We start from the raw sequence: 13,364 nt of genomic DNA on the forward strand, positions 1-13,364 counted from the left end.
TCAAGGTCGCGCGCATGGATAAACACTCAAGGCACAACATTCACTAATCACCTATACAATCATAAAAGAGAATGAAAGGAAATAGTCCACAAACATAATATTGTATAATTTATCTCAGATCATTGAAGAACATTTGAAATGACGAGAGTGATTGTAAGACTTAACAAATGCAAAGTAAACATTGCCACAACCATTAACATCAAGTTTCTTCTCCCTGATCTGGTCTTTTGAGGTCGCCGAACACTGCTGCTGGTACCGCTTGCGTCTCAATAGCTGAAAGAACGAGAATATTTCCAGTACTTTGTGGTATATCAGAATTCTTTGAAGAAACAATGTTTAGACAACGAGAAAAAGTAAAATGTGACTTCTCCTCTTGAAATTTTCTTTTACGACAATGCTTACTAACAATAACACTCGCATAGGTATGTAATCCCATCAAACAGAGACAAAAGCCAGGTAAACTGCATTCGGAAATATGTACGCCTGTCAAGTAAAGAACTTGCGGTCAATTAGGTTGATTTCAGTCGCAGAACCAGATATAATTACTTACGGCAGACGTGAAATAACAAAATAGCAAGAGTGACAAAATTAATGTCCACTATTTACATGTGTTAGCAAAGACAAAATGATCGAGAATGTAACTAAATTCCCGCCCGCACCCGAGATGAATGTCGCTTAATGCATTCTGCATGGCAATTTTCCTTACTCACCGGCTGCATCTTCATCTTCGTCGTCATCATCCACATCCACATTAATCTCATCTGGATTCTCCGTAGTATCCATTTGGGTAGTTTTACTTGCTCCTCGGACGAAAGCAATCCCTCCGGCTTTGTCAGACTAAAGTAAGGAGGAAGACTACTTATACTAGACTAGAATACGATTTGGTGACAGACCTGCTTGTCGAGCAGCTGCATAGCATTTGTCGATCTAATCTCTTCGGCAGCCTGTACATTCGAATTTTGAACATAAAATTTGTCATATACACTATATACATTTCTCATATGAATGAAGAACTTGAAGCGAACAGAAAACTGTGAACCTTCGCTGCTCCAGCCGCAATCATCTGTGCTGACATATGCTTGACACTCGTGTTATAAGTCTGCTGTACTGATCGTTTAACTCGTAGCATTTCACGCAGCGTATCCTCGTTGCCATGTTTTACTTCAAAGTCCATCCATGTATCCCAGAAATGGCCATGAACCTAAGAAATACAAATAAGGTACTGAAATGGCACTTATTCAACAGATATATTTCAATGTCAACCTTCGGATCACAGATTTCCGAAGCGTGGGCAAATATTGCCCTGGCACGGTCAATCTCGCCGAGAGTACGCTCCATTTGAGCATATCGCAAACTTAGTTCTCTGAAGATAGAATTACAACAGTTTTTATTCACAAAACAAAATCACAGATGCTTGACACAACTGAGCCTGATAAGTGAGTACACAAAAGTCACCTTGAAGCATCCTCAGGAAGGACACTAATGGCATGTTCGTAGATAGGTCGAGTGTGTGGAAGACCGTAAAGCTCTTGGGCCTTCTTTATATAGATATTGAACATCTAGATAAAACTTTTCAAGAATTTCAAAAACACCATTTAAATGAGAGTTCCGACGAACCGAGTACATGTCCTTCCTGTCCACAGCTTCAGTAGCACGACTGTAGATGGACATAGCGTGTCGAGCCAAACCGTAATCCTCTTCGAGTTTTGCATATAATAAAAATATGTCTGGAATGAGATATTTTGGAATAAAATAAGACATAAAGTAGAAAAACACAACCCACAGAACGAAAAAAACTACAAATAAAAATTGAAAAAACAAGCAGTGAAAATCGATATAGCAAACTGAGGTTTTGCATGTGCCTCACAGCAATTCTTCAGGATGTCCTTCTCGAACTCCCCACACAAATTCGCGATTTAAGATGTACTAGAGGACAGCGAAGCGGGTGCTGCGGAAAAGAGAAAAGGAAAATGTAAATATTAACACAAACAATTTTTACGTCATTCAAGTTAATAGTTAATTTTGACAACAAAAAATCTTCCGCGCATCTTCGTGGGTGTTTTGCGGTATATCAGTTCGTAGTGGATAAGCAACAGGAGTTCAGGATGAATTCAAATGAATGATGAAAATGCAGAAAATTAACAAACCATAAACAAAAATACGTAGACGTAAATGAGAGTTTAAAAGATGCTTACTCTTGGTATATTTGGCTGGGCACGTTTCCAGACATTGCTCGAACAAATCTCGCGCCCGTTCCAACTTCTTTCCACCCTGAAAAAGAGTGAAGTATACAAAAATGTAGTTACAAACAAAAGTTTGCAGGTCATAGAACAATGACATGAATGGCTTAAAAAACAACATAGCACTTACATATCTCTTGACAAACTTTGTGAGATAAAGGTTCCATATGTCAAATACAAGTGGCCATTTGAACAGGGCCACTCCTCTTTCGTAGGCCTAGAACAACTCGCAGTAATATGTAAAGAAGAAAAAGAGCATTAGAAAAAAAAAAACAAATTACTTACCTTGAACGCATACTCATAGTAGTCGTGTTCTTCCAAAAACAACGCGTAGTTGATAACAATTTGTGGAGTTGCTATCCGCAGGTCTAAGATACGGTCATAGACAGCTCTGCAGGACTGAACCTGGAAAGAAACTGTGGGTGATGCACTGCATTTTGCAAGAAAAACTAACGCAACGCACAGTTCCAAAGCCTTCCTCCAAGTCAGCATACATCGACCAAACCCGTAAACTCTTGTGGACTCTACTCTGGACCGTCTCCGTCTCATCGAAGTAGTTGGTTTTTCGAGGTGGAGGCGCACATGCGCGGCGCAACACGCCAATGGCACGTTCTGATGACCTGAAATTGATTGGTAAAGCGAGAGTATGGCTTTTGAAAGAAGAACTATGTGTATCACACAGTTTAAGGGTAATTTGTGTTTTTTGTTTTTGTTTTTTTTTTGTGACCAGAATCGTGGGCAATTATACACATTGACCAGTCCAAAACAACCAATTTTAAGCTACAGCTTTCTTCTATCTTCAAGAAAACTTAATCCTACAGCAACTGGTATTGGCAGTAAGTTCTTTTTCAGTAGTCTTTGCTCTTTCTTTAATATTAAAGGTCACGTGAGAAGTCCGCAAACTAGATTTTCTTTTGAAATCTGCATTCCCGAATATAAGGGTTTGCTATTACAAAGAAACAAAAGAAAAGCTTAAAGAACTTCAGCATAGGATCAATGCATTAGTATACCGGTATATAGGTGTCTGTATTCCAGTTTTTTTTTAATCTGAATTAGTCACAGATCATATGAAGTTACGAGGAACAAAAAACGAATAAGATTGGGATCAATCAGCAAAACTTGCTGTAAGCTTTATAGGAACAACTATGGAATGGACAGATCGACCATCAAAAAAAAAAAAAACGATTGTTGAACATGTTTAGTTCATCAGACTTCCAAATTGGAAGAGGAAGAGCATTATCATAGAAGTATCTAGACACAAGCAGCTGAACACCATAGGTCATCTTTTCACTGCAAAGGTGGAAAAAAATTGTAGCTGTTATACAAACTAAGCACTTACTTATGCCTAAGCTCCATCTCTGCATATTCGCACCATACCATTGCTAACTCGTCCACCTTAGCATATGCTATTTGTGTGGCCTTTTCGAAAATGCTTCTGGCCTAAAATTAGCTACTAATTAATAGGAAGAGAGAAGGGGATTCGTGTTTCCCACTATCATAAGCTGGCAGCACTCTTACATCATCCAACTGATCGGCTTTTTCATAGTATTTGGCGAAGGAAATCCATAGGGCACTCAGTTTACCAACTTGTAGCTTTGGTTTTACAGTTCGTACACCTTCCAGATACGTGTCAATTTGCTGTAAAGGGAAGTGGCAACATGGAAGAATAATGAAGCGATATGGTCAGTAGACAGTAAAGTAATACCTTTTCAGGTTGACCTTCGTAAAGTGCCACACGATTGAGCCATTCATGCACATTATGAGGATTTTGTCGAAGGAGCACACTGTTAAGTAGCAGCGGTCGTCTAGCCATAAGATGTTCAAACCTTCAGAAACAAGAAATTCATAGCAAGATTTCGCCAAGAACAAGAGCTGCCCGGCAAACCTGGCAAATAACCACTCCAGCTCGAGTTCATCCTCCTCATCAGGAGGCTCGGACAGGTGGTCTAGTCTCGCGGCAGTGTTTCTCTCTTCAAATGCTGCAAAGGCATCAAAAATCTGTGTGAAGTCTCGAACAGTTTTCACAGACACCATTGCTTCCTCATATATATCTCGAGCCTAAACCATTTACAGATAGATTTATGAAAGGCTACATAAATACCATGTACACATTAAAAATTCAAGGTTTCCTGCGATATTTAAAGAACCAAAAATCTACGTACTATAACAGAAACGATAGATCAAACTGGAGTTGATGTTCAACTTACCCTTTCAAACTGTCCAGCTCTTATGTAGTACTCCGCAAAGGCACACCACAAAACACCCACCTTAAATAGGTAAGTAGAATTCTTTGAAGGACTGAAAACTCTATCTTGTCGAGCTATCCTACCTGATCTGAGTACTTTTGTATTCCCTGCCTCATTATAACATTCACATCTAGGGAGTACACTTTCTTCGGATTCTTAGAGATCAAATCGCAAAGTTCGGCCCACAGCTACAAATTCTCTTTTGAACAAGCCAGGGGGCAAAATCATGCGTATATGATAGCATATTCTCTTTCATGATAATGTTATTGTAATTTTGTAAGTTGTGTTGTACTTTTTAGAAAAAATAAGCAGTGAAACAGTCTGACTCTGCTCGCCGTAGTGATCCATACCTGATGAACAGTTTTTCCTTTGTCCGATACTGGCATATCCTCGTTGACCAAGGCAACTAGCTGTTTAGCAGCTTCATCCAACTGGTCAATCTTTTGTAAGTACTCTACAAAATCTTCGCGTGCCCGCGGATACAACTTCAGGTATCTGAACAAAGGGGAAAAACTAGAAATACTCCAAAGCAGAAGAAATGGAAATTACCTCCTATAAACTCTAATAGCTGTCTCTGGGATATCATGACTTGTGACGAATTTGATGTAAAGCGGCCAAATTCTTAGGTGTTGCGTTACCGGCAGCGCTCGCAGAGCTCTATGCCATCCAAATTACACAAAAGAGAACAGAAGAAGTGATGCTGCTGCTCACCTGTCAAAAACTCGGCGACAGTCTGTAATAACTCGTCGTTTCGTCATTATTGTACAGTAGTCCATCCAAATCCTGGGCATCTGAAACAGAAAAACAGAGAAATGCAGAAAAACGGCTCTTTTTTTGCAATAATACAATGTCCTAGATGCAGATGGACATATGAATGTGAGGTCGAAGTCAGACAAAATAAAAACGCAAAATTAATATGCAAATTGAGAAAAGAGGACTTGCGAATAAAACTCCCGAATTTCTTACCTTATGCATGTGTATGAGGCACCTCTCATAAGCATCACACAGATGGGCCCAAGAAATATCTGTTGGCGGTTTGTGAGCGATAACACGTTGCCGAAACCTCAAGTAGTTGTACCAAAGTTTATAACTTCGATCAAACACCTTCAAGGCTCGTTCATAAACCTGGAAAAAAAGGAGTGACGAAAAACCGAAATCACCAAAAAGAGTGATACTGGAACAAGAAAGATTCCTAGTGACAAATAATCCGATTAGATATTCGAAGGGATATTCATTCAAAAAAAAAATTCTAGCACTGGAATAATGCAAAAAAAAGCAAAGATCTGCAAATAGTATTGCAACAAGTAACACAGAGAGAAGAACAATGAACAATGAAAAACAATAAAAAAAATAACGGAAACAAAGAATGAAATTTAAGTAAAGCTGCATTGTGTTAGAAACAAAAATTCAAAAACAAAAAAGGTAACCATATGTTCGACGATGTTATCTCACCTGGCAAGTTTGTCTCCAAGGTGCATTAGTTTTCCTCTTGTGGTCAATGTAGCGTTGCCAACTTCGAAGAGACGTTGGATTTCTAAGAATATCTTCCTCGTAAGGAATGTCGTCGTCATTCTAAAGACATTCAATATATAACCTTTTATTTAAGGGAAACAACATAAAAAAATCCATGTTAAATCAAGAAAACACAACAAGAGAATGCTCACTATAAGATGTTGCTTCTTTAGTTTTGTTGAAGACTCTGCAATGTCACGTGTTTCTGCTGAAATCGCACTGAGATCGAAGTTTTCTTTCCCGTTCGTCTCCATTTCCTTAATAAATGAATTGGTTAAAGAAATGAGGCATTTGTGAAACGTAATACTGATACGGCAGAAAATCAAAGTTTACAGCATCTATCCTATGTTACGGGGTGAAAGTCTACATTCAAAGATTTACAATACAAACGATGCAATGCAGAATTAACAGCTGCCGGTTCAAGAGCTTTTCAAATTTTTAAAACTTACTTTCTGTACCACAGTAAGACATAGTAAAGTTAAAGAACTATAAGTGCAAGAAGCCTAAATTGTTGCCATAAGAAATGCAAGAGAAGTGGAACATCAAAGAATTCAGATTCTGCGAAACTGAACAGTTTCGAATATGTTGCTATGTGTGCAGGCTACACACACCACACAAACACTCACGAGATGGTAAAACAACGTTTTCTGATCTTCATTTCCACGCATTTTCCATTCTCCGTACTTATGAGGTCAAATTTCTTTCTTGTGTTTTTTTTTCTCATTCCAATATTCATTTATATGCTCCTTTAGATGCTCCAAGTATACGTTTGCGTAACACTCTTGCTGTTTTCCAAGTGTGTGTTGTGCTTTCTGTTGTATAATTACATACAAAAGTTTGTTTTCATGGTTTTCTTTTTCAAATTTCCTGTAAAATCGTTTGTTACACATTCTGTCATCCTTCGTTCCCGCACCTACATGATCGTGCGAACCACAGAATACGGTGGAAGAGACGGTCATTGTGTGCCGCACAAATAATTAATTAATTTTACCTGTGAATATGAATATATCACATCTGTATCCTATAACTCCTAGGCGTATCACTCTGTTTGGGATGCGCTAACGGGTTTGACTGCTATTCGAAATCTTTGGGGTTTTATGGACGGGTGTTGCCCTATAAAGTGAACTGCGAGGGCCAGCTGATGTGCTAAGTTAGAGTTTTTATCTTCCCATATAAATGGAATACTAATTTATCGACCCCGGAGGAATTGATTGTTTGCTTGACATCACTCCGATTTCGATCCATCGTGCAATCACAACCGGACCTCTTACCGACTGCTTTACACCTGTTCTGTAGTCGGGTTAAAACTATATGAAGCACGGTGCAACTGCGTACGCAGCTTCCCTGGAGGCGGTGCGGTGGAGCGTACTGGAAAACTTGCTGGCACCACCCATCACTTCGGTTTACGATGGTTCCACCCCGGTTCTACCTACACCGCGCCGTTTCGAGCGCATGCGCAAATGCACAGTGCTTCATGTCATTTTTACCCGACTACACCTGTATACCATGGACATACACTGATACATAATTTCTATTTATTGGGGTCTTGTAACGCAGTCGGTAAGAGCTACAATCGATCGGAGGCTCGAATCCACCCTAGTGCCAGCCAAAATTTCCACTCCGCGGGCCGATAGATTGGTACCACACTTGCGTGGGAGGACGAGAACACTGACTTGGCACATCGGCTACTTCCCGTAAGTCATTGAAAGGCTGCATGCGCGTTCATAAACCGTAAACGAAGTCTGAGTTGAGGTAGAACGCGTAGGCGCATCCCTATAGGGATTGATCAACGCTGTTTAGTTTATCCTTTATACCTTCCTTATTCTATTTATAGAATTCGTGTATATCCACACTTACTATTGTAAACTGACTCAACAAATAAATAAAAGTACAATTCCGTGTCATTCTGCATCATGTTCATCAGTTCTTTCCAGCACAGTACTTTCATGAAGGCACACGTTGGTTATGCGTTCGGCTTGCATCTAATCTTCGTGTCTTGAACACTGAATCCAACAAATTTGATTGTTTGGTTGCATGTGAAGGCGATGTCCAACTGTGCCTTCGTTAAGCCTGCCTTATTCCGTATATTTACGCGATGGAAAAGATTCTGGAGAATTTCTTTTCACATAGGATTGGTCTCAAGTCCAGTGCAGTTCACTGGAGTCAGCGCTCGGGAGTGACATGTTGGAGGTACAGGAATATGAGCAAGTCGTGCATATTTCTCGTCCCTTTTAACATTCTTTACCACGCAGTGCATCATTTTGGTTCTGGATTCCAGTCGAACTTCTTGGAAAATCCTCATCCTCTCCTCGTTTCCTATATCATCGTCTAGTTCTACTTCCATCATCCCTTCATTACCATCGCTATCAGCATAGATGCGATAGTAAGAGCCGGTGTTCTGACCCCCTTCACTTTTGAGCGATTGGAAAAAGGGCCTCCTTCACTTTTAAACGGTTAGCGAAATTACCCCTTTCACTTTTGGACGGATGGCAAAAGGATCTCCTTCACTTGAGCTGCACCCCATGAGCTAAACCCCCTTCACCTGAGGAGGGTTCGGCTTCTCCCTATCGCACCTATGGCTATCAGTCCATATACTAACTATCGAGGAGAAAGCATTACTCCGAGCGGCCTAAATCCATACAACAGCGCTGCGTAGACCTAATACAGCCAATCCCTTTTTCACATACATCGGACAGCTACACGCAAAAATGTAGAGGCATGCGCTGCATCCCTCTCTGGTCAGTGTTTGATCAGCTGAAGACAACCACAATTCAAACTTTTCAACATTCCGTTTTGTTCTCTAAAGCTTACCTGCGCATCACACGATTAGCAGTTTTCGTGCACGCGATAGTTGTTGCTATTCTCTTTCACTTCTCATTTTAGAACCCTAGTAGAAATTTTTGGGCACTTTTACCCAAAAGAAGGGACTGCAAAATAGAAAATTAACTGCGAGTGACATACGTAGTTTAGATGAAAGATTTGCATGAAGAACAGAGATAATAGTTCCCTTAACGTGGTCAGCAACCTCAGATAATAACCACCTTGCAGGTTTGCATGAGTCAGTGGTGCTCCTCTAGATGGTCCGGTATAAGGAGCCTTTGGTGGGGACACCGCCGGAGACATGAGGTTTATCCTGCTGTATTGAGGGGTCAGCTAACACACTTGGTCGCGTGGACACAGCTATTGGCTCATTCACATTTTCGTGAGAAATATGATACTGGTAGCCCTTCCTAAAAAATCTCTATGTTGCTCAAAATTTGTGCCTGAGTGGTCTGACAATGTGTGAAGCTCTCTGATAAGAAAGTTACAATAGGCATCAAGCTTCCCCTACAGAGCATTTATGGTTCACCTTATCATATATAATCATGAAGTACAATGTAGTTGCATGCGTACAGTACGCATATAATCGGAGCCGATAGTCCGACCCCCTTTACTTTAGACTGTGGCAAAAGGATCCTCATCACTTGAGCTAGAGCTCATGAGCTAGACCCACTTCAGCTGAGGAGAGTCCGGCCCCTCCCTATCGCATCTATGATTGCACGAGCGGTTGCTCTGGAGCAACGCGGTCTTCAACCACTCGCGGACGGCCTGCGAGCGGTTTGCTTGGGAATTTGGCAAGTGATCTCCGAGTCGACGTTGGCCGCAATTTTTCAGTTGTCTTCATTCTCTTTGCTTTTTTTCTGATTTTTTCGTCTTTTATGTTTCTCTTTTCGTGTATTTGTTATCTTTGCTGCATTTGCTTTTGTTATATAGATCCATATAGTATCTGTATTATTCTTAAGTTATTGTTTTGTTTTTGTTCATGTATTTGTTTTCATATTAATGTTCTTTTTTTGTTTGTGAAGGAGGGAGACTAGGCGAAGAAACAGAGAAAAGAACATTAACATAGAAACGAATACAATTTTGAACCACATTTTAGAAGCAAACATCAACAAAAGCAATACAATAACTTAAGAAGAGTACTGATAACAATATAGATCTCTATAGCAAAAGAAATACTGCAAACATAACAAAAATACGAAAAAAGAAACTTAAAAGACGAAAAGGCAGAAAGAAAAGCAAAAAGAATGAAAACAAACAAAAAAGTGCGGTCAATATAATACCATAACATCGATTCAGATGATGTCACTTGGGAAAGTTCAGCTAATTGCTAAGCAAACCGCTCACGAGTTGTCTGCGAGCGGTTAGAAACCACGTTGCTCCAGCGCGACCGCCCATGCAACCATACCGTCCGTGGGTACCTCACAACGTTTTGACCCGACTATACATGCGACAACAAGGGATGGCAGAAGGTACACTGGAATTATCGCAGGAAATTTGAAAAAGAAAACGCAGCAGAGCGTTAAAATTTCAGTATTGCGTGTAGTCTTATCGCGGTCTTATCGCACAAAGGTGAATTGTTTCCAGGAGCAGAGGATTCGGAATACCATGGCAGCACGAATCCTTAAGTCCGCTCAAACAGAACGTTGTATAAGATGCCATGAGAATAAAATGGAAAATTTGGCAAGATAAACTGGAAAACCAGCCGATATTCTCACAGTACCTAACGTTTGGAGCAGTCAGGAGGAAATGTATATAAGCCGGAGATCAGCATCGCTTCAGAGGCGAAACGAGATCAATTGCACTTCATTTGTGCTAATGTCCTTCAATCGTACGTATTGTATGTACTCCACCTGTCATTTGTGCTTCATGTATAAGTGCGCTTTCTTTTGCTAACTTCGGTCATTTGGCGTGAGTGTAAAACACGAACGCTCAAATTACAAATTACATCATATCTATCCTTCCAGATTGTATCATCTAGATAGTTCTATGGCTTTTGTGTGTTTTTGTATCATGGATCACTAATGATTTGCCTTTAATGTATCTCCAAATGCCGTTGCGTATGTATGTGTGTATGCATTCAAATTGAATTGCGACGTTTGAGACAAATAAGGATAGCCGTGGTTCATGTAGTGGTGGTCAAAGGTTCATGTCGCGGAATACATACAGTGGTGCAAATGTCACAGTCATTTTTTGAATCCTATACAGGTTCCAAACATCAGAAAGTGAAACATACATTTGAAAGAAACTCAAATAATGAGGTGTGTGCGCGAACCTACAGCACAAGCATCTAAAATAAATGAACATATTAATTAAAGAAAAATCAGTGGAAATCTCAAAGAAAACCCCAAAGATATTTGGAGGCGAAAATGGGGCGAATTGGGGTTTTCGTTATGGATTGCAAACGTCCTTCTTCAAGTGGTAACATATATTCTCTGCCGTATCCCATTTTCTCAAAAATCCTGTTTTATTCCAATGCTCAACTTGTTTGCATGAGTTCTGTGGTTATCAAAGTTTCTGGCGTATCAATCCGCTATACAATGACTTGTGGGGGCTACCTTATATCAATTTATTGCTCTTGGAGGAGTGAGAGGCTTGGTTGGCACCAGTGATTTTGAACCATTAGCCGTGCGGCCACAGAGGGGGTCCTTACCAACAGCGCTAGACCAGCCCATTCTGTGGCAATTAATTGTTGAGAAAAAAGGTTTTCTTCAGAGTAGCAGTGTAGAACTCACCAATCTACCAGAGGTGACGTACTGCCTCATTATGAACACACGCTAACGCCGAGCAACCGAATTCGGTTATTACAAATTACATGAACGAAAAATCGGTTCACAATAAAGATATTTATGAAAAATTTTGCTTTTGATAAAAGAGAAAGCAATCCCATTGCTGCATAGCAATGAATATAGCATGCCTACCCTATTAAAGGCATCCCCCCCAAGAATCTGAGCTGGTACGGATTTCAGCTGGGGTATTCGTATACGGGATCGTAGATTAAGGAGAAGAGGGTAATTCCGTCCATTTCTTTCTAATTGCCGTAAAAAAACGGCCCGGAAGATACGGCGCAAGCACAAGACTGGCGCGCTTCGTTCCAACACGTTGTAGAAAATAGTGCGCCGGAACGCTCGAAGCCGTATCTTCCGGGCCTTTTTCTACGGCAATTAGGAAGAAATGAATGGAATCACCCTCCTCTCAATAATCTACGATCCCGTATACGAATACTCCACCGGAAATCCGTACCACCCCAGACTCCTGGAGTGATGCCTTTAACCAGTTTCCAGTCAATTTTGACAGAATTTTGCACCGTACATTTGGAGAACCGAGTCTTCGCGAGGGGCAGCTAACAGTGCTTTAGGCTGCCCATGACTAGACATGGTCCCATGGTTTGGTTACACTTAGTAGCCCAACCAGCGCAACCAGTGAGATTTTCTTTGCAAATCTTTTGATTAACATTAAAATAGATAAAGGATAAGATGAATGGTGTTTCATAAATCCCTATGGGGATGCGCCTACGCGTTCAACGAGTTTGTTCAAGGCCTCTGCCCTTAATGTGGCCAGGTTTCCCAGTACATTGCTATCAGAAATGAAAAATTGTCGAAAAGTCCAATGTTAAAACGGCTATATATTTTTTTTGAATATTGCGGGACGGACGCGGCAGTCAAATGTTGTCGAAACTTTTCAAATCATGGACTTGAAGTCATTTTTTATTTCAACCATGAACAAACATTGCGTGAAGCTGTGTGAGACAATTGGAAGTTGTCGATATCCTCATCTGTACGCTACGTTTCTCGATCCAAAGATAACCATAGATTTCACATTTTGTTAAACTAATCGAACAGTTTTAATTACTAAAGTTTGCAGGATTAAGAAAACTTTCCCAATCAGTTCCAAACTTCATGGAAATCTGAATGATTGTACGAAATGACTCCAACCTTAGTTTTTCTTCTTTGAAATTTCTGCTTATACCCGACTAGAGAAGAGTTCGAAATTTCTGTTTCATTTACTCTGTTTTGTAGGTTTATTATCCTGATGCTTATGAAATGTTCTATCATTTAAATACAGCGTAGCACGAAATTGACGTTGTACGGAAACGCCAGGATCACGGAAACGTGGAATTCAGGTTGTAGATTATGGAGACAACTGTGGCTCCTCCTCTACCCGTGTTGAAAAAAGCGCTGTGGAAGACGACGTTCTTCCTCAGGAGGTCAGTTGCAGTCGCCACGTTCGTGTACGCGCCGCGTCCACGAGCGAGCGGCCGAAAATTAAAGGCATCACCCCACGAATCTGAGGTGGTACGGATTTCAGGTGGAGTATTCGAATACGGGATCGTAGATTATGGAGAGAGGGGTGATCCCGTCCATTTCTTCCCAATTGCCGCAAAAAACGGCCCGGAAGATGCGGCATGTGCACAAAGCTAGCGCGCTCCAATCGAACTCATTATAGAAAATAACGCGTCGGAACGCTTGAGGCCGTACCTTAAGAGCCGTTTTTTACGGCATTCAGAAAGAAATGGACGGAATCACCCTTCTCTCCAAAATCTACG

At 40.6% G+C, this 13,364-nt stretch overlaps 2 protein-coding genes across 2 annotated transcripts; both read right to left on the bottom strand.

Moving 5' to 3' along the window:
- Nucleotides 1-199: 199 nt before the first annotated feature.
- Nucleotides 200-6,252, bottom strand: RB195_017517 (uncharacterized protein; the record flags this gene model as incomplete). Its single annotated transcript, XM_013442173.2, has 23 exons — nucleotides 200-273; nucleotides 711-837; nucleotides 894-944; nucleotides 1,040-1,201; nucleotides 1,264-1,363; nucleotides 1,456-1,559; nucleotides 1,618-1,727; nucleotides 2,196-2,271; nucleotides 2,371-2,457; nucleotides 2,526-2,645; nucleotides 2,704-2,860; nucleotides 3,580-3,680; nucleotides 3,759-3,878; nucleotides 3,946-4,066; nucleotides 4,126-4,298; nucleotides 4,448-4,507; nucleotides 4,570-4,674; nucleotides 4,837-4,981; nucleotides 5,036-5,143; nucleotides 5,198-5,277; nucleotides 5,453-5,611; nucleotides 5,939-6,058; nucleotides 6,151-6,252. The coding sequence occupies 23 exons, from the start codon at nucleotides 6,250-6,252 to the stop codon at nucleotides 200-202; spliced, it is 2,562 nt and encodes an 853-aa protein (XP_013297627.2).
- A 1,868-nt stretch (nucleotides 6,253-8,120) lies between these two features.
- Nucleotides 8,121-8,342, bottom strand: RB195_017518 (uncharacterized protein; the record flags this gene model as incomplete). The annotated part of the gene is made up of 1 exon (XM_064184546.1): nucleotides 8,121-8,342. The coding sequence occupies one exon, from the start codon at nucleotides 8,340-8,342 to the stop codon at nucleotides 8,121-8,123; it is 222 nt and encodes a 73-aa protein (XP_064040427.1).
- Between the last annotated feature and the right edge of the window lie 5,022 nt (nucleotides 8,343-13,364).

Source organism: Necator americanus, chromosome II (assembly GCF_031761385.1).
Source record: "Necator americanus strain Aroian chromosome II, whole genome shotgun sequence".
Classification (NCBI taxonomy): Eukaryota; Metazoa; Nematoda; class Chromadorea; order Rhabditida; family Ancylostomatidae; genus Necator; species Necator americanus.